At 61.7% G+C, this 23,274-nt stretch overlaps 1 protein-coding gene across 5 annotated transcripts; it reads right to left on the bottom strand.

Moving 5' to 3' along the window:
- Positions 1-985: 985 nt before the first annotated feature.
- PDLIM7 (PDZ and LIM domain 7) lies at positions 986-23,274 on the bottom strand. Of its 5 annotated transcripts, XM_029053193.2 has the most exons (14): positions 23,136-23,270; positions 20,449-20,548; positions 14,162-14,313; positions 13,413-13,443; positions 10,371-10,387; positions 9,723-9,815; positions 9,246-9,388; positions 8,956-8,992; positions 6,252-6,307; positions 5,132-5,369; positions 4,832-5,012; positions 4,137-4,257; positions 2,113-2,228; positions 986-1,887 (listed from the first exon to the last, which is right to left on the bottom strand). In XM_029053193.2, exons 2-14 carry the CDS (start codon positions 20,542-20,544, stop codon positions 1,801-1,803), a joined length of 1,368 nt encoding a protein of 455 aa, XP_028909026.1. In that variant the 5' UTR covers positions 20,545-20,548; positions 23,136-23,270; the 3' UTR covers positions 986-1,800. The 5 variants fall into 5 exon arrangements, with proteins under 5 accessions (XP_028909026.1, XP_039766446.1, XP_028909027.1 ...); XM_039910512.1 differs by lacking the exons at positions 9,723-9,815; positions 10,371-10,387 and adding an exon at positions 11,067-11,248 and having other exon boundaries at positions 23,136-23,271; XM_029053194.2 differs by lacking the exon at positions 9,723-9,815.

Here is a 23,274-nt window from a genome sequence, read left to right as displayed (position 1 = left end):
TCTGGCCTGCACCCGGATCAGCAGGAGGGACGGTCCAGGCTCAGTCTCCTCCCCAACACCCACACTCATCCACCCCTCAGCAGCTCTCCGGAAACAGAATCTGGGTCTCGCTCCGGCCCACCTGATCTCGGCTGGAACTGCAGCCATGGTCAGAGGCTCAGCTCTGTGAGGACAACAGGAAGATGGGCGAGGGGTTTGGGGACCAGTCAGGGCTCTGACCTCAGGGGCTACTTGTACATACCCCCCCCCCGCGCCTTCTCCTCCCCCAGCCAGAGGCATTTTGGCCCAGAAGTTTGGCTCCCTCCCACCCGCCCCCCACCTCACCCCATCTCAAGAGAGCCCAGGGGCTCAGGCCTCTGGCCTGCTCCGGGTCTCCAGGTCTAGGCCTCTTCCTTCCTGCCTTGGCCCAGATTCTGGGTCCCCCCACCATCCTGTCCCTGGGCCAGGGGGCCCTCTGGACCACATACAAGAACCTTGGGGGCATGGGTGTGTGGGTGGTGGTGGGAGATTGTGGGGCTGTTGTCACCAGGAAGCTGAGGGCTCAGAGAGAAAAGGAGTCTGGAGCCACCGGGCCAGTCCCCTGTAGCTCTGTCCATCACAGCCCCTGCCTGGACATAGGTCAGACCATCAGCTGGGTTGGCGAGAGAGTTGCAGGGTTCAGTGCTGGGCCTCAGGCTCCAGGCAAAGAGGGTCTGGGGTAGCTAGTGAAGGACGATGCTTAGTACAGTGCCTGGAACATACAAATACCATAATTAATTAAGGACACAGCCCAGGCCAGAGAGTGGGGTGGTTCAGGACGGGGGTGGGTGGGGCGTGGGATGTGTGTGTGTGTTTATGGTGAGGGGTGAGCCAGTTGTTCCTGGTCTAGGGAGGAAGTGGCAGCCAACAACTGGGTTACATTGTTGTACTTGACTCTCCCTAGTGCTTAGTACAGTGCTCTGCACTCAGTAAGCACTCAATAAATATGACTGAATGAGTGACTGACTTCTGGATACAAAAAGTTTTATTAAGGCACTAAAAGCAAATCAAGCCCCAGGCTAGGGGCTGCAGGGAATAGGTACGCAGGGCGGAGGGCTCTAGTCGGCAGACCCTCTGGGGGGTTGAGCGGGTGCTCCCGGCTGAGTGGCGTGGAGAAGCGTGGACCCCTGGAGACCCCCGGGCTCTTCCATGTCACCTTCTTGCCCTTCAGCTCCGAGGGAACTTCCTGGACCGCCCTCCCCACCGTCACCATTAGTCCAGTTAGAACCCCTACCCTGCTGAATCCTCCCCTGGGGCTCCCCGCCAGGCCTGGCCCGCCGCCGCTGCCATGCCCACGGCCAGGGAAGCCCCCGTGGCCCTGCCTGGTCTCCCCCCAGCCCGGGGCTCTGCAGCCGAGCAGCTGGGCGGCCGGACCCCCAGGCTGATGGAGGCTGGAGGTCCGTGGCCTCCACCATGAGCGGGACAGTAGGCTGAGGCTGAGGGGAGATTCCGGTTCTTCCCAACGCCCCGGCCTGTGGCAGGGGAAGCAGCTGCCCGGCCCCGGCAGCTCCCAGGGGGAGGGGTGGGGGACCCTCCTCCCTGCTCTCTGGATCAGCCCCGAGGTCTCAGCCTTATGGGAGCGGCAGAGGAGTCTTGGACATAGGTCTGGGAGGAGGTTGGAACGTGCAAGGCCCTTTCCAAGGGGCTGGGGAAGGGGTGGCGGGTTGGGGTGGGGAGAGGAGATTCCGGCCTCCCCCTGCCCCAGGGTCGTGGCTCCAGGAGTGAAGCAGAAGCGGGGTGCGTGGTTGGCAGCGGTGGCCGTGGAGCGAGGCGGCTGGTTGCTCAGACGTGGGAGAAAGCATGACTCTTGCACAGAGGCTTGTCCTTCTTGGAATAAAACGTCTTCCCTTCCAGGTTCATCTGACAGATCTAAGGGAGGAGAACCGGGTCACGGTGGGGAGCGGTGGGACAGTAGGGAAGGGCAGGGGTAGGGGCAGAGGGAGGACCAGGGCCAGCCCTGGATCCCCTTTCAACTCTGGAGCGGAGGGTGCCTCATTCCCACCCAAATCCCCTTGATGGGCAGGAGCAGGCCTTGCCCCCGCCTGGGATGAGACTTGGCAGGAGGTTGGCGGGGGGAGCAGGGTGGTCTCTCACCGCACAGACGAAGCAGGTGTCATGCCAGCTGAAGCCCAGAGCCTCGAGGAACCGGTCCCCGGCATCGATCTTAAAGTCACAGCCCTGGCACTTGGTGCCAAACATCTTCTCATAGTCTGTAGGAGTTGGGGGAGGAAGAAGGAGGAAGAGGAGGAGGCGTGGGGGAGCCCAAGTCAGTTCTCAAAGACTCCCTGCCTCGGTGGAGCCACCGCAGCCCCCCCGGTGTACCCCAATTCCATCCCTTCGGCCCCCAGGGTCTCCTCCCCATCGACCCTCCCATGAACCTAGCCAGTTCCCCTCCCTCCCCGGCACTGCCCCCCTCCCACCGAGGGGCTCCGTTCAGAATCTCCCCTCTGGCTTGCTCACAACGCAGCCCCTGACCAATCTTCCCTGAACCTCTCCTCTCCCACTGGAGTCCCCACCCTGCCACCCACTGTAGAAAAGGGGCTGGAACCCCCTGCCCACCAAGCCCAATCTAAACCCGCCCTATCACCCTCAGTTAAATGGCGGAGGGAGCGGTGAAGGGAGGGAGAAGGGGCCAGAGCCCCTCCCCTAAGATGGGGGGGCCACCACAGCAGTGGTGGGTTTGGGGAAGAAACCACTTCACTTCTCCCAGGATACTTTGCGCCTCTGCCCAAAGATGGAGGGCTCCCTGCTGCTGTTGCCATGGCGACATGGCACAAGCCCGCAGCCCACCATACAGGGCAGGAAGACCCCCGGGGCCCGGGTGTTCATGTGTGTGTGTGGGGGGGGGAGGGGGCAAGGAATAGAGATTTCCCATCCCCGTGGACACCCCCTCCCCATCCTCCCTTGTCCTGGGGAACTCACATCATTAGCGTCAACCTCCGACCCCTCTCTGTTGTTCTCCTCCCACGCTCGGTCTGCTTCTGAGGTCTGCTGCTGGTTCTTCCTTCACACTATCTCATGTGCTACCAGCCTTCCCACTTCACCCGTAGCCCAGCCCGGTCACTGTACCGGCTTCTTTCATTCATTCATTGATTTATTCACTCGTATTTATTGAGCGCTCACTGCGTGCAGAGCACTGAACTAAGCACTTGGAAGAGTCCGCTACAACGAGGGTTCTGCCTTCCCGGCCTCCAGCCTCCCTGCTGTTAATCCAGCCTGCTTCACGTGTCCTTTCTTCTTAAAATGCAGTTCATTACACCTCTTCACTCTAGTCTTCCCTGGTTACACCTCAGAACTTCTGCGTCCCACGCACACTCCACCCTGGCTGGAAGCTCTCTGAGAGCAGGGATCACGTCTGCTGACTCTATTTTCCAAAGTGCGGAATTCGGTGCTCTTGCGTAAACTTCTTAAGGGCAGAAATCATGTCTACTGACTTTATTGTACCCTCTCAAATGCTCAGTCCAGTGCTCTGCATACAGTGGGCATTCAAATACAACAGATTTGACTGCACTGATATCCTTATTTTCTCACTACTGCTTGAGGCACTTCTCTACATATCTTACATACCTTATTACTCACGTACGCGACCATTTCCCCTCCCCATCCTTGCTGTAATCTAGTGTCTGTCTCCCCCATTAAGTTGTAAGCTCCTTGAGAGTAGGGGTCATGTCTATAACTTCTATTATTCTAATAATAATACTAATAATTGTGGTACTATGTGCCAATCATGTGCTAAGCAGTGGGGTAGATGTAAGATAATCGGGTGGGACACAGTCTCTGTCCCATGTGGGGCTTCCAACCTAAGGTGGAGCAAGAACAGGTACTGAATCCCCATTTTGCAGATGTGGAGATTGAGGCCCGCACTGTTAGATCCCTGTGGGTAGGGAATGTGTATACAGTATATACTCGATAAATATGACTGACTGACTTGTTGAAGGCCATCCAGCAGGCAAATGGAGGAGCTGGGATTAGAAACCGGGTCTCCGGACTCCCAGGCCCGTACTCTTGACATTAGGCCACGAAGCTCTCCCAAGGGCTTAGTGTAGTGCTCTGCATACACTTGATGCTCAATCCACTGGATCAATTGCAGGGCCCCCTCCCCCTCCTCCAGTCTGTACCTCTCTCACAGTACGGCTGCCCTTCCTCCATGTAAAATGCCCGGTTACGGATGGGAGTCTTGCAGGCGGCACAGGTGAAGCATTGCACGTGCCAGGTCATCTTGAGGGCATGCATGATCTCCTATGGGAGGGTGGGTGGGAAAAAGGGGACGACATGGGACAGAAGACACACACACACCCAGAAAAGTTACCCGGTGGGGCCCAAGCCCTAATGAAGATTGTCTATTAAGCACTTATTACATGCCAAACACAGGAGCAGAATCAAGATAATTGGCTCGGACCCCTTCTCTGTCCCTCACAATGTCTAAATGGGAGAGGGCAGGGGTCTTTCATCCCCATTTTGCAGAACTGGAAACCCCTTTTTGGTCAGGGAACATGTCTAGCAAATCTGTTATACTGTACTCTCCCAAGCACTAAGCACAACGTGCTGCATACAGTAAGTGCACAATAAATACCAGATTGATCAAACGATTGAGAAAACCAATTGAGAAGTTAAGTGACTTATCCGAGATCTCAAAGCAGGTTGGGGACAGAGCCGGCAATTGAACCCAGTTCACGGTACTCCCTATTCTACGTTCTTTCTGCTAGGCCCTGGAACCCTCCCCTCCCTGCTGGGTGGGTTGGGGACAGGGGGATGGGGATGTGACCACCCGCCCCCATCAGATCCCTGCCCCCCAGCCTCGCGGGATCCTCACCCCGGCGATTTTCTTCTTGCACTTGGCACAGCTGGGAGCAAAGCGCGTATCGTAGCACTTGGGGCAGAAGACGGAGCCCTTCTCCTCGAAAAAGCCACCCTCATCCAGCCCCTTCCGACACTGGCAGCAGACGAACTCCTCGGGGTGGTAGTAATGGCCCAGGGCCACCAGGTAGCGGCCCCTGCAGGCGGGGTGAACGGGGGAGCAGGGAGGAGTCATGAGGGAGGGGGTCGTGGGGAGGGGGGTGTGAGAGGGCAGGGTCACAGGGAGGAAGGGGGCGTGGAGGAGGAGGCCCCTCACCGGATGACTTTGTTGCACTGGTGACAGACGGGGGTCTTGTGGCCGTCGGGGGCCTGCTGTGCGGCTTGCACGATGGAGTTGCGGTTCTGCACGGGGGTGGGGGTGGCGGGCTGGCTGTGCCTGGTCAGGACCGTGCTGGTCTTGTCCGGGGCGTAGCGTTCGGCGAACGAGGGGTCCACGGCCCAGGGGGGGCGGCTGGTGGGCCCCGCGGGGGCGGGAGGCCTGGGGGCGGCCGAGCCTGCAACAGCCAAGAAGCAGTGCCTCCGGTCTGCTACGGTGCCTTCGTTCAATTGTACTTAATGAGCACTTACTGTGCGCAGGGCACTGTACTAAGCACTTGGGAGAGGACAACAGAACAATAAACAAATTCCCTGTCCACAACGAACTTGCAGTCTAGAGTACTGGGCTGTAAGCTTTCACCTTGCTTACGGTGCAAGCTTCCTGTGGGCTGGGAACGTGGCACTTTGATATTCTGCCCTTCCCGAGAGCCTAGCACAGCGCATAACGTCGCTCAATAAACCCTGTGACTACCACCGCTAGACTGTAAACTCCTTGAAAGCAGGGATCGTGTCTACCGATTCTATTGAACTCTCCCAAGTGCTCAGAACAGTGTTCTGCACACAGTGGACTGTAAACTCTACCGGACTCTCCAGAGTGCTCAGTAATAATAACAAAAGGGGTATTTTTTAAGTGCTTACTATGGCCCAGCACTGTACTAAGCGTTGTGTCGGGTTGGACACAGTCCCCATCCCACTTGGGGCTCAGAGCGATCATTTTACAGATGAGGTACCCGGAGCACAGAGAAGTAACTCGCCCAATCTCACAGAGCAGACAAGCGGCGGAGCTGGGATTAGAACCCAGGCCCTTCTGACTTGCAGGCTTGTGCTCTATCCACTAGGCCCTACCACTCCTCCGTACAGTCTGCCCTCAATACATATGTCCAACTGGTCGATTTTAAGACCTCCGCCCCCCTCCGGCTTTCCCAGACGAGACTGAGGAAGGGGCTCGTGGGTCCTGAGCGGAATTTAGAGCTGGGTGGGCGAGTAGTCCCCAGCGGGGTCCCCCCCGCCTGTCCCCGGTGCCAATGGGCCTCGCCCTCCCTCTCCCCGGCCGTGCTTACCCGGTCTCGGCTCTGGTGGCATCACTGCCGCCGTGGAGTCCGTTTTGAGCACCTGGCTACAAAGTCACCGGTTAAGCCCACCCTGCCCGGGGAGGGGGCACCAACAAGCACAATCAGTGCCACCCCCACCCCCGGAGGCCTTTCCCAAGGGCAGAACAGAGCAGACGTGGGGCAGGGGCAGGGGGGACTGGCAGAAGAGGCAGGGACCCGGGCTGGGGGGAGGCCGGGGCAGAAGCTCGGGGCCCAGTAGCCACAGGCCATGCAGTGGTGACCCCCGGTGGCCAGTTCCGTTATTGCAGGGGCTTCAGGGGCCGGGAGATGGGCTGTGCCCAGCGGCCCCCCCCCCCCCCCCCCGCTCTGGCGGCCAAAGGTCAACAGGACCCTCAGCTGAGAGAACGGGGAGGGGGAAGAGGAGGGGACAGACAGGGAACCACCCTCGAACTACAAGGAAGTGGATGGAGCCGATGCAGGTGGGCCGCCCCCCATCCCCAGGTCCCCCAGGCCTGAATGCGGGACCCCCCCCCCCCCGGGGCAGCACTGGCCGAAGAGCTGGGGTCGCCAGGGCTTCAGGGGACCCAGACGGGAAGACCCGGCTCATATCCTCCACCCCCACCCCCGGGGGGCCGGCGGCTCACGGGTTGGGGTCCAGGTCACCCCTCCATCCCCAACCCACCCAGGAGGAGGAGGAAGCCAAGGGAGATGATGGGGGAAAGGGGCATCTTCTCCTCTTCTTGTTCCCAACAAGCCCCCCTCCCCCCCCCCCCCCGTGCACAAGGAGCCCCGGAGAGTCGGGTGGGTGGGACCACGACCAGCTAAGCAGGAGTGGGTTCGGACATGGATACGGACCCCTGGCCTGGGATGCCCAGAGGAGCCGGGGGCAGGGTTGCTCTGGGGCGGTGGCACCGGACAGAACCTAAACCCAAACCGGTGCCAGGCTGGGGCCGGAGTCCCCCACCATCCCAAAATCATTCAGTCTGTGTCTCTCAGACTGGGCCAGGTGCTTCCCCTGCCCCTTTCCCAACCTGGGATCCTCACATGCCCCACCAGATATGTGTACTCCAACTCCAGTACCACATATGGGCCATTACCTCCCCTCTGCAGGAACTCCAACCCCAAATCAAAAGTCACCACACAGCAGGCCCTGGCTTAGGCAGCTTTTTGGAGGGTCCTGCAAAGGCCCACCCACCCCACTCTGCTATGGCCCTGGCCTCTCACCTCACACCTACACCTTAGACCCCAGACCAGCCGGCAGGGAGGACAGCAGAGGAGGGAGAGAGCCCCAATTGTTTTGGACTCTTGGGGTTCCCCCCGCCCAGGACATCTACCCCACCCTACCCAAGGACAGCAAGTGAGAAACAGAGAAAGAGATACAGAGTAGGAATATTTATTTTGACAGCAGAGTACAGCCCAGACCCCACCCCTACTCCTTTCCCACACCATCCCTGAGGGCTGAGAGACTTCCTGGAAGCCAGACCTCCAGCTAGGGGAGCCCTTAGGTCAGCTGCTGGGAAAGAGGCAGGAGGCGGGTGGGGGAGAAATAAGCAGATTGCCTGGAGGGAGAAACTGAAAATTGGGGGAAGGTGGGGGGCTGTGCAAGAAAGCTTAGACCCCCAACCCCCCGCAACCAGATGCCTGTAGCGCTGTAAGTTGGAGAGAGGGAAAGGTGGAGGTTTTGGCTGACCCCAGAGCTCTACCCCAGAAATGGCTGCATCGCACAGGAAGTCAAGAAGACGAGGCCAGTGGAGGAGGTTTCATCACCGCCCTTTGACCCAGAGAGGAACTGGGAAGGTGGGCAATAGACTGACCCCTGGCCCAAGGAGGAACCTCTAGGTTGGACGGGGGAGTCGGGGGGCAGTGTGGAAGGAACCAGCACAGAGAGAGGCAGGCAGCCCACCCCCAGCCAAATCCCAGGCTGGGACACCAGGTGAGCCAAGGGGCAGCTAGGGGAGACAGCACAGAGAGGAAGCGTGGACAGGTTGGCAGAGAGGCAGAGAGTGTGGGCAGTGAGCCAGCCGGCTCAGAGGGCCACAGGCGCAGCGCAAGGGAGTGGGCTGCGCCACAGGTCCCCTGCCTCCGAGCTAGGACAGCACATTCAGGACGTGGGCAGAGCGCTGGTGGTGCCAATCCCGCAGGCGGGTGTAGCGGGGGCTCTGCAGATCCGTGACAAACTTTTCCCTGAGGGATAGAACAGGAGGGAGAGGAGGAGGAGGCAGAGGAGGAGAGAGAGGAGCGTGAGGAGGAGGAGGCAGAGGAGGGTGAGGAAGAGACAGAGGAGGGAGAGGAGAAGGTGGAGTAGAAGGCAGAGGAGAAGGCAGTGTAGGAAGAGAAAGAAGAGAAAAAGATGTCGAAAGAGGAAGTAGAGAAAGAGAATGAGAAGAGGAAGAGGAGATGGATGAAGAGAAGACAGTGAAGGTAGAGAAGGTGGAAGTGGTGGTGGAGGAGGAAGTGAAGGTGGAAGTGGTGGAGGAGGAAGAGGGAACCAAGGCAGCAGACCTGGGCCCCCAGGAGGCAGGAGAGCAATTCCTAGTCTGAGTGGAAGGACGGAAGAGAGGACGGTTCAGACTCTGGGGCCTGGCCGGACCCCCAGGGGCCGTGGAGGACCCAGCCAGGGCCCCCGCGAGGCAGGGGGGCCGGGGCATATGGGCCCTGGAGCCGGCAGAGGGGAGAATGGGAACCGGGGCCAGGGACCCTCACTGGCTTTTACCTGGACTTTTGAAGATGTTCCTCATCGGGATCTTGCACTGAGAGAAGCAGGAAAGAGCGCAGTGAAGAGGAGGAGTCCCAGGCAGCAGAGAGAGCCTTTCACCCCCCCAACCCCCCCAGCATAGCCAGGGAGGAGGATGAGGAGGAAGGAGGAAGAGGAGGAGGAAGAGGACAGGGCGGGAGTGGGGCCTATGGGGGAGAGGAAGGGTGGCAGGGCGGAGGGCAGAGGGGTTCCCGGGGCCCAAGTGGAAGCCAGGGAAGCCCCTGAGGAGAAACCCGGTGAGCACTTACTGAACTCAGTGCCCGTCAGGTGGGCGAGGATGCGGAAGGAGCGGGACTGGCCAGTGCCCGTGCGCGGGTGCCAGTCCTCAGTATCCTCCATGAGCCGCTTTTTGCTGGCATCCCCAGGCAGACCGGCCAGGCGTGGGGTGTGCCTGTGGGGTGGGCGGGGCGCGGGCTAGCACCGTGCCCTTTCCCCTGGGGGCACCCACACTGCCCGACCCCCAGCGGCCCCCAGCAGGCTCACCTCCAACCCCCTGGGCATTGCCCTCCAGAGAAAGCAGGGCCCAATGGAACAGGGCTGTGGGAAGAAGGTGGGCAGTTCCACCCCAGCTCCCTGCCCACCACCCAGGCTGGCGCCTCTAGCTCCTTTCTGCATCCACAACCCGGACTGGGCCCTGCTCTCCGTCCCCCGATCTCTTGGGCCCTCCTCCACCCGGGGGGCCAGTCTGGGGCCAAACCCGGCCCTCCCAGCTTCTCGCCCCTTACTCTTCCTCCGGGAAGAAGTGGCCCGGCTCGGGTGGCAGTGCCCGGGCCGGATAAGGGGCTGGCAGCTTCACCTCAGGGGTCTTGACCCCAACTCTAGCACCAGGGCAGGTGGGTGACGGTGGGGCAACAGCAGCAGTGAGGGGAGGAAGAGGGCCAGGAGGTGGTAGGGGGAGAGACAGAAACAGAGAGACACCGGGTCAGCCGAAGAGAAACACAGCCTCCCGACCGACCCAGGGACAGCCGGGCAGTCCAGCGCAGGTTGGCAATCGTGCCCTGGGGCCTGCCTGAATTTCCAAGAAGCAGGGCCCAAGGCCGGCGGAGAAGACAACCGGGCCCCCGTCCAAGGGGCAGCGGGTGGAATGAGACAGAGTCAGGGCCCGCGACTCCCTACCCTCCGAGGTTGGCACGTGTACAGTGGGCACTGGATGCCGGGAGCGGAGGGAGACCCACCTCCCGCTGGGCGGAGGCCAGTCGGCCCCAGGAGGGGAAGGAGTGGGGTCGGACACTCTGGTGTCCTGCCCGAGAGCAGCCTGGGGGGACCGGTGAACCCCTGGGCCCCAGGCTGCCCAGGACGGGCACCACCTTTGCCAAGCCTTCATGGGGGTGGGGGAAGAGGGAAGAATAGAGAGGAAGAAGGGTGCCACTGACTTGTCAGAGGAATCCACCTGTAAAGGAGAGAGGCAGAGAAGGGAAGAGAGAAGGGGAGGGAGGGAAGAGAGGGAGAGACAGAGACAGAGAGACAGGGAGGTCAGATTAGCCAGCTAGAACTGGACCCTGCATCTTGGAGAAGACACCACGACTCGCTCTCTGACCTGGGGACACCAATCCTATTGACCCCAGAGCCCCCTCCCCGGCCCAGTGACCCTGGCACCAATGGCACAACCTGGGAACGAGGGGCACAGCCAGCCTCTCGTCAACATCAAGCCACCGGAACCCTAGGAGCCAAAGGCGGCGGGCAGTGGGCCATGGCCCCGCGCCCACCCAGGGAGCCAGGCACCGACCCCTGGCCCACTGCTCTCACAGAGCCCCGGGGCCAGAGGGAGGAGCGGGAGAGGCCGAGCCCATGGAGAAGACAGGGTCGGGGGGCGGTGGGGAGGGGGACAAAGGGGTGCAAGAGGCCTGACCCTCAAAGGCAGCTGCCTACATTTCTAGCTCTGGCCACCAGGAGCCATTTCAACCCTGCTACAAGCTTCCCAGCAGCCAGGAGGGGAGGGGGCAGGCAGAGGGGGGCAGGGGGACCCCACCAGGCCCCCCAAGAGCAGCTCACGTGCAGAGGCGGGGGGGCCCCAGCCAGCCAAGAACACAGAAGGTGCCCGGCCCCAGCCCCCCTATGGTGCGACGTACCCGTTCTGCTGGGGGGAGTGAGCGGGCCTGGGGGGCGACGGGTAGGCCACGGCCTTCGTCACCGGCCCGGGGGTCCCGGTCTCCGTGGGCGAGCAGGCCCCAAACGGCCGGGCGGTCTTGTTCAGGGCGGCGCTGGGCGCAAAGCTATAGTGCGGGGGCTCGGCGGAGCCGGGAGTGGGGTCCTGGGCAGAGACAAAACAGCACCCGGGGGGCTCGAGTGTGGCTGGGATGGGGGAGGCATGGCGCCCGATCCCGGGCAGGGGCCGGGCTAGACAGCGGCTGCCAGCTCAGCCGGACCTGAGGGGGAAACTCGGTGGAGCGAGGTGGTAGACCCGTCCCTTGTCTCCCCCCCGACCACCCCCGACCACCCCCGACCACAGTCGGTCGGGGAAGGGGTCTCCATGTAGGAACCGGTGTGGGGTTCTCCGGTTACCCCCGGGGGGTCTGAGTCCTCCCCACAACCCCCGCCAATGATAACTTGGGCGCCTCCCAGCCCCTGCTGCCGTTGCCATGGGAACAGGCCGGCCGGCCAGCCGGCGGTCCCGGGCTCCCCACATCTGGCCAGAGGCTCGTTGGCAGGCGACTCTGTTTTCCCGCCGCCAGCGCGGAGGGTGGAGGAGGGGAGGGGGCTCACCGCACTGGAGAGATGAGCTCATCCCAGGCTGGGACCCCCCTCCTCGAGGCAGGGCTAGGAGACTGCCCCAGAACCTCGGGCCCTCCCCACACTACCCCAAGACCCCAAAGGGTGCCCACCTACCCCGTCTCAGGCCCCGGCACATAGCAGCCTCACACACGTGGCAGATGCAGTTAGTGCCCTTCTGGACCCTCCCCAGTGCCCCATGCCTCCCTCCCCCCTCCCCACCATGGACACACACAGGATCCAAGCGCAGCCAGCCCTGCTCTCCCTCTCGCTGCACAGGATGGGCCAGGCTCAGGACTCAGTTTCCCCAACCCTGCCAGTGTAGAGGGGTGGGGGGCAGGGCAATGAGGGCCCGGGGCTGAGATGGGTGGGGATCAGCCCGGGGAGGACCAGTCAGCAGTGCTTCCCGCCCCCAATCCTCACCCCGCCACCTGGCTGTGGTCTTGTTCCCGCCCAAGGGCCTGTGGGAGCCCAAGCGGGGGCGGCTGGAAGCCCCTTGGCCAACCCCCAAGCCTTACTGCCAAGGGCCAGGATGGACCGGACATGGGGGGCTGGGGGGGCAGGGGAGGGGAGAGAAGGGGAGGGGAGAGAAGGGGAGGGGAGAGAAGGGGAGGGGAGAGAAGGGGAGGGGAGAGAAGGGGAGGGGAGAGAAGGGGAGGGGAGCAACCCTATCTCTGTCCAGGTAGGGCTGAAAACAGATCAAGCCCCAAGCTCCCAGCCCTAGTGGCATGGGTCAGGGTCTTCCCTGCCTCCCCATAGCCCCCACCCCCGCAATGCCCCCCACCTCCCAACCCCACAACCTCGCCTTCTGCAGAAAGCCGAGTCCCGGCCCCAGACGCCAACTCCAGGCGCTGCTGAGACAGGCCCGGATCTGGACGCCATCCTGAGCAGAGCGGAGCGGAGCCGGGGGGGGGGGGGGGGGGGGGGGGGGGGGCGGCGGGGGGGAGCGGAGCTTTCCTCTGCTCTCACCACCCGCCCTCCAGCCCAGGGGGTGGGGGGAGGGGTTCTGCACGTGTACTCTCCTCCATGACCCTGCAGGGCCCTGACCTCATCCGCTTCTGGTCCCATCCTGCTCCACGGGTGGGGGCGGGGAGGGGGCTGGGGGGAGACACGGGTGTTTTTGTGTGTGTGTGTGTGCGTGTGTGTTTGTTTTGTGGGGTGCCTGTTCTAGCCTGGGCTCCAGGGTGGTGGCACAGGGGCTGTTTGGATGGCCAGACGGGTCGATGAGCAGGGGGAAGAGGGACCAGGGAGGGAGGGAGGAAGGGAGGGGGAGAAAGAGAAACAAGGAGGAGGGAGAGGTGAAGTGGAGGAGAAGGGAAAAGTCCTGGCCCCTAAGCATCCGGCCTCCCTTGGATCGGGCTATAACCCACTGACTGACGGACCGTCTGGTCTGAGCAGTGACTTAGGGAGAACCGGTTTCATCTGGCAGTGGGTGGTTCCGACCCCTCACCTCATCCTTCCAACTAGGGGAGGGGCAGGAAAAAGGAAGAGGTGGGGTCGGATCCCTCCCGCCCCCATGAAGGACCCTGCAGGGTCCCCCTTTCTCCGTTAACACCCTCCTCCCCCAGCACGACCCAGCGGGCCCCTCCTAAAGCCCAGGTGCAGCAGGTCCCCAGTGGGGGTGGGTCCCCCGAGCGAATGGGGGTGGGGGTGATGGGTACGAAGGGGCCCAGTAGCCCAGGAAAAAAAGAGTAGGGGTGACTTACCTTCTGTGGCCTGCCCAGGAGCGGCTGGGCCCTGACGGTGGGGGCGGAAAGAGAGATCGGTCAGGTCGGCATCCCTCTCCTCTAACGGCCCCCCGCCCATAAAACCCCTCGAGGTCAGAAAGGTTAACCCGACATAGCGGAGGACTCAGAGAAGTGAGATTCCCAGCCTCCTGTAGCCAGCGGGGTCATTCAGGATCAGGGATGGTAGAGGTGGACCCCCTCCCAGCAAAGGCCACCCCTGGCTCCACCCCCGGTCACCCACTTCCCACCTCCTCCCCACAAGGCTTCCTTCACTTCCAAACACTGCCCACGCCTGCCCTAGTGCCAGCCTCCAGCCCTCTGCCCCATTTCTTCCCCACCGGGCCGGGCCCCGCCACCCCGGCAGGCACCCCGGTCAGATGCCATAGGGGCAGAGCCGCGGGTCCCAGCACCCATTCCCCCGGCCCGTGCCAAGCCCCAGGCCCTGAAACAAGCTGGCATCCACGGCCTCTCTTTCCCTCTGCCACCCGCCCAGCAGGAAGAGCAGTGACCAGCAGCCCGACCGCCTCAACTCTTGCAATTTCCTCAGCGTCCGGCGAGGTGATAAGGAAGATTGAGAAAGGCCCCCGTGGCTGGTGGCTGTCTCCTGCCCCATCCAGAGCCCCTCCCGACCAGCGGACACAGACCCGATCCCGCACCACAGGCGAGTTGGGAGACGGGACCCGCGCTCCGGCCCCCAGGGACCCTGGCATCCCCGGCCCTCTCCGTACCGGCTCAGGCTGAGGCCCAGTCTCTCTCCGCAGGCTCGGATCTTGTTCTGGGCCTCGATGTGAGTTAGCGCGCTGGTGCTCTCTCCGTCGATTGCCAGCACCCAGTCGCCCACGCCCACGCCCGCCTGGGCCGCCTTGCCCCCCGGCGTCAGCTGCAACACAGACGCGTAGACACCTTTGGTCTCAGGGCCCCCCAAGGCCTTGACCCCAGGGTTCCCCCTGTCCGGGATCCCCAGGCCACCCGTCCATATCCTGCTCCTGAACTAGCATCAGTGTTCCCGCTCTTGCACCCCAGGTGTGTGTATGTGTTGGCGGGGGGACTGTGAGCTTCCAGCTGCTCGGCATTAGACCCCCACGGCCCCCAGCCCCTAAGGCTGGGCGTGGACCCCCGACTCCCGGGCAGGAGGGGCAGGGAAGCGAGCGGCAGAGGGAAAGAGGGAGGCCAGAGCCCTGGAGAGGTGAATCAGCTCTCCCAGCAGTCATTGCGGCCCCAGGGCCCAGGAGCCCGGAGACCGCAGACAGCTGCCGTCCTCCTGCTGCCCCCCGCCCCCCCACCCTCCCCTCCCCACCCCAGTGAGGGTGAACGAGTCCCGGGGACCGCTCTCCCCACCCTCCACCCCCCCAGCCCCCGCACAGACATTACCTCATCGCCTCTGGCCTCAGGCATTGATGGCTGGGACCTAGGCCAGGACCCCGCCCCCACAGCCACTACGGGGAAGGAAAGCGGGGATGGGCCAGGGAAACAAGACCCCCTGGCCCCCCCACCAGAAAGGGGGGAGGAGAGAGAAGGATCTGCTATCTTAGCCCCCCACCCTCAGGACTGCTGACAACACGACTGGGGAATCTCGTCTCTCCAGGAGCCCTGAGGTGACCAGCTCCCAGCCCTCCAACTCTGGACGTGACCACCCCTCCCTTTTCAGCTCTGGGTGGCAGCAGCAGCAGGGCGGGGGGTCCGTTGGGACTCTCACCCTTCCGGTCGTGACCTCAGCATCGCTCTAGGAGGTCCAACCCCGGGCACTGTCCCTTGCACCCTCGTTGACTGCACCCTCGGCCACGCCGCTGTCCTTACAGGCCTGTCCATCGACACCCAGCCTTTCTCCTGGACAGTGCCCGCGCACCGGCCCCCCCAACCCCTGAACAATGACTGGAAGGAGATTGGGCACGGGCTAATCCTGCTCCAGGGACTCGAGCACCCACCTCACCTGCCCCCTGGAGGACCCTGCTGCACAGCTAGTGCTCAGCTAGCGATCAAGCCCACCCAGTGCCAGCTGTATCACAGGGACAGAGCCTGCCCAATGCACACCCAGTGCCCGTCGTACTAGAGCTACAGGGCCCGCCACACATCGAGTGCTTGCCTCACCATGGCAACAGGACCCACCCGCTGCTCACCCAGTGCCAGCTGTATCACAGGGATGGGGCCTACCCGCTGCACACCCAGCGTCCACCATACCATGGCAACAAGGTCCACACGCTGCACCCAGTGGCAGCTGTATTTTGGGGGGCGGGGCCCGCTCAGCGACTATGGGAACCAACCTGAGTCACCAGACTTGGGGTAAGGGTCCCCAAAGCAGGGAGCAAGTGATGAGGTAGGCATGGGTGGGGAGCCAAGAATCCCTATTAGCCAAGCCCACATTCCCTAAATACACACTCTGGGTCGGGGGCAGGAAGGTAGGGGGCTGGCGAGACCCTCCCGGGAGGCTGTGGTTCCCAGAAATCATCTCCAAACCTGTAGACTGTAAGTCATTTCACGTCTCTGGGCCTCAATTACCCCATCTGTAAAATGGGGATTAAGAGCATGAACTCCAAATGGGCCAGGGATTGTGTCCAACCTGTTAACTTGACTCTACCACAGCGCTTAGAACAATGCTTGGCAAATAATAAGTGCTTAACAAGTACCGTAATTATCATTACTCGTCTAAGTAAATGCTCAATAGGTATGATTGGTTGATTGTGGGGTGGTGGGGAGGCAGAAAGGGATGCTAACCCTTTGTGGGCTGGGATGCCCGGGAAGGGAGGGAACAGAGGCCAGGGGGTACAGACTCTAGACTGGAAGCTCGTTGGATGCAGGAAATTCATTCAATAGTATTTATTGAGCGCTTACTATGTGCAGAGCACTGTACTAAGCGCTTGGAATGAACAAGTCGGCAACAGATAGAGACAGTCCCTGCCGTTTGACGGGCTTACAGTCTAATCGGACAGGCTTACAGTCCAAATGTGTCATTTATTGTTGCACTGTACTTTCCCAAGCACTTAGTACAGTGCTCAGCACACAGTTAAGTGCCCAATAAATACGACTGACTCAGTGACTGGCATAGTCAATCTAGGGCCACTTCCAGAACCCCATGCCTTGTTGACAGACTCAGGGGCAAAGTCTCCTACCCAGGGCCCCAACAGCTGCCCACCCAAGGGAGCCCTTTGAAGGGACTCTCAGGGAGGGTCAGTGGCTATAGCGCCCAAATGGTCACTTCAAAGCCAGCAAGCCCCTCCCCGGCAACCATGGCCAATCAGGGGCATAGTCTTGGGTTAACACAACCAGAAGCCTCCGCGATTGCCTTAGCTAGTACCGTAGTAGGCCCTTACCTTGTGCCAAGCACTGGGGAGAAACCAAGTAATCAAACCAGACCGCCCAGAGAGCTCGCATACCAAGAAGGGGGGAGGGCGGGCAGGGAATTTTATCCCCGTTTTACAGCGGAGGAAATTGAGGTCCAGAGAAGCCACATCCCTTGTTCAAGGTCACAGCGGGTCAGTGCTGGAGTGATATGCCCAAACATTTCTGATCTGCTATTGTCTACCTGGCCTTCCCCCTCCACCCAGCTGACCGCGCAGGCTCCAGCCAGATATGTGTGTGTGTGTGCGTGTGTGTTTGTGGGGGGGGGGGAAGGGGAGGGTGGTCAGAGGCCCCTGCCCTGCTCCCCCCGCAGTGGGCAGGGAGGGCGTCTGCAGGCAGAGCACCAGAGCCAAAGCAAACAGCAGAGAGGATACGGAGGGGAAGGAAGGGCAGACCAACTGGGGGCCCTGCTCCCTGCTCTCCCTGCCCTTCCCACCACCCCCAACCCCGGAGGCCCCCGCGCCCGGGGCCTCCGCCAAGGACAAGGCCAGGGCCGGACTGGAAACATTTGGGATCTGGGTACCCCAGGATGGAAGACGGGGACTCTGCGGCCTCCCCGGGAAGGAAAGGAGGCAGCTTGACTGGGGTCAGAGTCTCTTCACTGAGGCTAGGCCCGCCCTCTGCCAGGCACCCGGGGAACCAGGGCCAGCCCCCTCCTCCACACCAAGCAGGTGCCCGAAGAGGCACCCTGGCAACTTGCCTGGGCGTGGCTTCTGGCTCCCTCCCTAATCCCTTCCCTTGGCACGAGCGGGGCTGACCAGGAACAGCCCAGTCCTGGCCTGCCGTTTGGCCACCCAGCTGTTGCTGGCCAGCCCGTTCCCGCTGGACCTCCAGCCACTTCCCGGGGTGACCCCCAGCCTAGGGACAGAGACCCGGCGGACAGGTCAGCGTGGCTCTTTGGCCGAGCCTGGTGCCCGAGGCCTGGACCGAGGGCCTGTTCCTGGCTAATGACTGCCCTCGACCCGGGCGGCCTCCCCGGCCTCTCGCACAGGAGTCCTGCCCCACTTCTGCCTCCGGTCCGGATCCTCAGCCTCAATTTCCCCCACCCGGCTGAGCCTTCGATCCCCAGGAGTGGTGCAGTCAGCTGGCAGAGATTCAGGCACTGTATCCGCCTTCCCTTCCTAGAAGAGTCTTGGGAGAAGGGCCGATACCCCAGGGAGGCAGCAGGGCCCAGTCAATGAGCCCACAGACCGGAATTCTAATCCCGGCTCTGCCACAGGCCTGCTATGCCACCTGGGGTGGTCACTTGCCTCTCTGGGCCTCGGTTTCCTCATCTGCAAAATGGAGTAAAGGTTCTTTTTGTTCTCCCCCTTACACTGTGAGCCCTATGAGGGACAGGGACTATGTTTTTCTGTTTTGGGGGGTGTTTTTTTATGGCATTTAAGCATTTTCTTTAGGCCAGATACTGGTTTCTATCTAATTACTTTGAGTCAACACCCAAAATTCAATTGTATTCTGGTGCCTGTTAAGGGCTAGCCAGGTATCAAGTACTGTTCTAAGCACTGGGGTAGAGACGAGTTAATCGGGTCAGACAAAGTTCCTGTCTCACGTGGGGCACATAGTCTAAGCTCAGAGCTTGGCACGTGGTGAGGTCTTACTAAACTCCCTAGCTAATACCCAGAGAGTGGGGAAAGGAACGTGGATAGACCATGGGCCTGGGAGTCAGAAGGTCATGGGTTCTAACCCCAGCTCCACCACTTGACTGCTTTGTGACTTTGGGCAAGTTGTGTCATTTCTCTTTGCCTCAGCTCTCTCATCTATAAAATGGGGATTGAGACTGTAAGCCCCACGTGGGACAGGGACTGTGTCCAACCTGATTTGCCGGTATCCACCCCAACACTTAGTACAGTGTCTGGCACATGGTAATCACTTAATAAATACCATAATAATAATTAATAAGGAAAAGAAAGAGGGTGCAGAGAGTAAAGGCCAAAATGTCATTCAAGTCTCCAGCCCATGGCGGTGAGGGGCTTGATGAGGGGGAGAAGGCTATGTGTGTGTAGTCCCCAGGCCCTGGTACTCCGTGACCCCAAATCCCAACTACGCCCCACTGCCGTCTCCTATCCTCCACCCCATCTTCCTGCCGGCATGTGCTCCCAAGCAGATATTTCCACCCGGGAACAGGAGCTGCTGCCCAGCTTCTTGGAGACCTTTGACCAGCGCCCCTCCCACCCCCGGGGATCCGTTCAGACAGCCTGGTTTGGCTCACGGGGGTCTTCTTGGGCCCCGCCCAGCTAAGCCCACACCCTGGGGCTGAAGGGCAGGCTGAGGGGGTGAGGGAGACAGACCCTTAGCTTTTTCCTCAATTTCTCCTCTCTCCCTGATCAGCTCCAGGGCCCTGCAGGGGCTGGGAAGCCTGCCGGCTACTAGCTGCCCATCTAGAGTCTCCTCGCCCGCCCTGGGCCCTGCCACCCAGCCGCGCTCAGCTCCGCTCCGCTCCACCACATTCCAGGGCTTATAAGGCAACAGCCCCAGAGCCAAGGCCAGGCAGTTGCAGATCTGCGGATCCACGGCTCAGGGAAAGGGGACGTGGAGGCTTTGCGGGCACACAGCTCCACCCTGGCCCCCCCCTCCGTGCCCACCCTTTCTCCCCTCACCCCATCCTCCCCCTGGGGGACCTGCCTGGCCTCCCAAACCACTGCCAGGCAGGGGCAGCGGACCTCCGTGGGGGACGGCCACATGAACCCTGGGGGCCGAGCTGTATTCCAGCCAATCAACACAGGCCCTCGGGGGGGGGGGGGGGGGAACCTGGGGTCAAAGGGCACCCAAGCAGGATGCCACTCCCTGGGACCATTCCAGGCTGGGCTGAGAGGGTCCAGAGCCAACTCGGGGGCGGAGGGAGGGAGGGGCCTCCGCTGGAGACCTGGCTCCTTCCCCACCTCAAGGAACGCTGACCTCACAAGCAGCCCAGCAGTGAGCTCCAGCCCACAGGCCCCTTCTGCCTGCTGGAGGAGGGGAGCTAGAAGCCCCATCAGCAGGAAGCCCAAGGTGACTTTTGCCCTGCCCCCCACCCTACAGGACACAGGAAAGGTCCCACCTGTGGGATTACTTGGCCTCCAGCTCTTCTGGCTTCTAGGACGGCAAAGCCACTGGCTTATGTGTGACCGGCTTAACTTTTTTTTATGGTATTTGCTAAGCAATCGTAGGAAGGAACAGCCACTGGCTTGCTGGGTGACCAACTTTGCTTTTTTTATGGTATTTGTTGATAGGTCGTATTTGAGCGCTTAGTACGTTAAGTGCTTATTACGTGCCAGTCACTCTGCTAAGCGCTAGGGTAGATAGAAGCTCATCAGGTTGGACACAGTCCCTGACCCACTTGGGGCTGAAGTTCTTAATCCCCATTTTACAGAAGAGGTAACAGGCAGAGAGAAGTTGAGTGACTTTTGCCCACAGTCCCACTGCAGACAAGCAGCAGAACCTGTACCTTGGTTTTCTCATCCATTCCGTCTCTTAGATTGTGAGCCTCATGTGTGACAGGGACTATGTCCCACCAGATTATCTTCAGTCTACCCCAGCCCTTAGTGCGTGGCACATAATAAGTACCTAAATATTGTTATTGTTATTATTTACAGGGCAGCAAAAAGCCCCGGGTGGTGATCTCCCTGAGCTACCCCAGGCTCCCATGTTCTCCACTCGCTCTGAGACACACACACGGAGACACACATACAACATCTCTTACCCGGGAGATGGAGAGGGGCATATTGAAGTCCTTGCCACCCTGCAGCCGGAAGCCCCAAGGGGCTGGGCCGTCCAACGTGATCTTGTAGGAGTCCATGGCACTGCCAGAGAGAGGGAGAGGTGGAGGGGGGAGGGGGAATGGAACGGTGATCAGCGGGACGTTTGGCCCTCAGCGACTTGGACAGGGTCCCCCCGCTCCACCCACTGCAGCCGGCAGGGGCTCGACGGGAAGACGGGGGGCACCGAGCACCCCTGCCCCAGAGATCCACTAGGCTGAAGCCAAAGCGGCTCATCTGGGAGGGACGCAGACTCTGAGTTGGGACAGACCTGGTTTATGCCCGTTCCCCAGGCATGGTGAGGGGGGCAGGTCTCCCACCCAAATGGAGCTTCCAGCGGGTCTCAAGTGCCCCCCCCCCCAAGGCAGCCCTTGTCCCTGGGAGTCCCACATAGTCCCCCCTCTCCTAGTTAGGACTCTCAGCCCCAGCGGTCAGAGCAGGCAGGGCCAGGGTTCGTCTGTTCCTGCTCGGGCTATATAAGGCATGAAAACCGACACCGGCTTGTGAGGGGCTTGGGGAATCAGGCAGGAGGGGAGGGGAGGCCCGAGTCAATCAGACCCCTGGGGGTCAGGGCCACGGGCTACGCCCTTCCCTCCATCTTGCAGAAACAGGAACCCCCGAACCCTACCTCTGGCAGGTCTGGGGAGAAAGGGAGATGTCGAAGTCTCCCAGGACAACCCAGAGGGCCACTGAGCTGCCCCGCCCGGACCAGAAGCCCCTGCCCCCACCCAGAGGATCCTTAAACTCCCCAAGAAAAAGTGTGAAACCACACTCTCTCCAGGGAGGAAGGAGCTCCGCAGAATGGCTAGTCTGCCCTCCCATCAGCTCCTGTGACCGGCAGGGCCTGGGGAACCAAGGTCCAAAGCCAGACGGGGGGCGGCTTCCCGACCTCGTCCCTTTCCGAGTGTCCAGGCAGGGCTCCACCGGCCCCGGAGGAGACATGCGGAGAGATGCCGGCAGAGCAGGAGGAAGGGAGATGGGAGTCTGCAGAGTAGCAGTCCAGCCTTGCCCCCGGACAGGACAGTGCAGGGGCACCAACCTGGGCCCGTTCACGGGGCAGGGACGGAGCCATTCCTGCCGACCCACAAGGCCAGGAAGAGTGACCTGAAACCCAACCCTGCTTCCCCACTGCCTGCCCGCGGGTCCCTCTGAGATCCTTCCCACTGCAGGCCTGGGCCCTGGCCCTTCTGCCCCATCTCCCTGTGGAATAAGAATAATAATTATGGTATTTGTTTTGCGCTTACTGTGTGCCAAACACTGTTCTAAGCACTGGAGCAGATACAAGGTAAGCAGGCTGGACACAGTCCCTGTCCCACACGGGGCTCACAGTTTTAACCCCCACTTCACAGATGAGTTAACGGGCACAGAGAAGCGACCTGCCCACCCAGCAGAAAAGTGGCAGAGCCGGGATCGGAACCCATGACCATCTAGCTCCCATGCCCATATTCTACCCACTACGCCATGTCACTTCCCATGGAAGGACGGGGGCTGGGGCAGCCAGGACGGTCAGGTCTGGGAGTCGGCATTTCTGGGGTCCCCTGGAGAGAGGAGGAGGAGGAGGAGGAGGAGGAGGAGGAGGAGGAGGAGGAGGAGGAGGAGGAGGAGGAAGAGGTAGTGTCCAACAAAAGGCCGGGTCTCCCTTCTTTGTGGAGGACTTAGAGATCCCTCTGCAGTTTGCTGCTGAACTCTTTATTGCCTGGAGAGAAACAGGAAGGGCTCGGAAGACTTTTCCCAGTGAAAGGGAAGGCGTTTATCTGGCCTTGGTGGGCGGGGGGTGGGGGGTGGGGAGGACGGTGGGGGAGGGGGCGGCTTGGTCAGCAGGCCTGAGGAAGCCAAGCAGACACGTACATCTCCCCGGAATGTCCCCTTCTCGGACCTCCCTGGTCCGGCCTGCCTTCGCGGGGGGGGGGGGTGAGGGGGGGAACCCACCCGCCGGCCGCATTCCTCGGGCCCCTCTGCCCCAAGGGTGGGGGGTGGGAGATCCTGGGGGGGGGATCCTGGAGGGATCCAGGGGTCTGGGACAGGGGTGGGGGGCCACCATCGGGTCCCTGCGATGGATGCATTTGGGGGTGGGGGCTGCAGTCATTCATTCCGTCGTATTTACCGAGCGCTCCCGGTGTGCAGAGCCCTCTACTAAGCGCTGGGGAAATACAACTGGGCAACAAAGAGAGGCCATCCCTGCCCACAACGGGCTCCCGGTCTAGACCTCGGGGCAACTGGGAAAAGGGACTGGGAGAGACCCACAAAATCCAGTCCTTCTTGGGTTCCTGCCAACGGCCCCCAACCCGGGGCACCCATCTCCCGTCAGGGGCTGGCCGGGGGGCAAAGAGGGGGGGTGGCCCCGGCCGGGTAGGAGCTAGCCCCGGGGTTGGGGGGAGGGAGGCAGAGCAGTGAGTAAGAGACAGACGAATGACTAAGGCGGCGGTGGGGGGAGGAGGAGAGGCGGGAGCGGGCAGCGGGCAGGTCCTTACAAGGAGCTCTCCCGGGCCCTGACCCCCACCGGCCCCCACGGGGCGGGGGGGTCCCGGGGCAGGAAGGGGGTCCCGGGGCAGGAAGGGGGTCCCGCAGCCGCAGGCCTCCTCTCCTCCCGGCGTGGGAAAGGCGGGGTCGGGGAGCCCCGCGCCCCCTTTACCTGGCTCGGGCTCCCCTCGGGTGGGCGCCGGCAAGGCCGCGGGACGGGCTCCGCTCCGCTTGGCGCTCAACTCTGCGCGCAGCTCTGCGCTCCGCTCCGTGCTCGGTTCTCCCCGCCTCCGCCGCCGCAAGACGCTTTG

Source organism: Ornithorhynchus anatinus, chromosome X2 (assembly GCF_004115215.2).
Source record: "Ornithorhynchus anatinus isolate Pmale09 chromosome X2, mOrnAna1.pri.v4, whole genome shotgun sequence".
Classification (NCBI taxonomy): domain Eukaryota; kingdom Metazoa; phylum Chordata; class Mammalia; order Monotremata; family Ornithorhynchidae; genus Ornithorhynchus; species Ornithorhynchus anatinus.
Note: the sequence above shows the minus strand (reverse complement) of the source record. Positions and strands in the feature narration are given on the sequence as shown.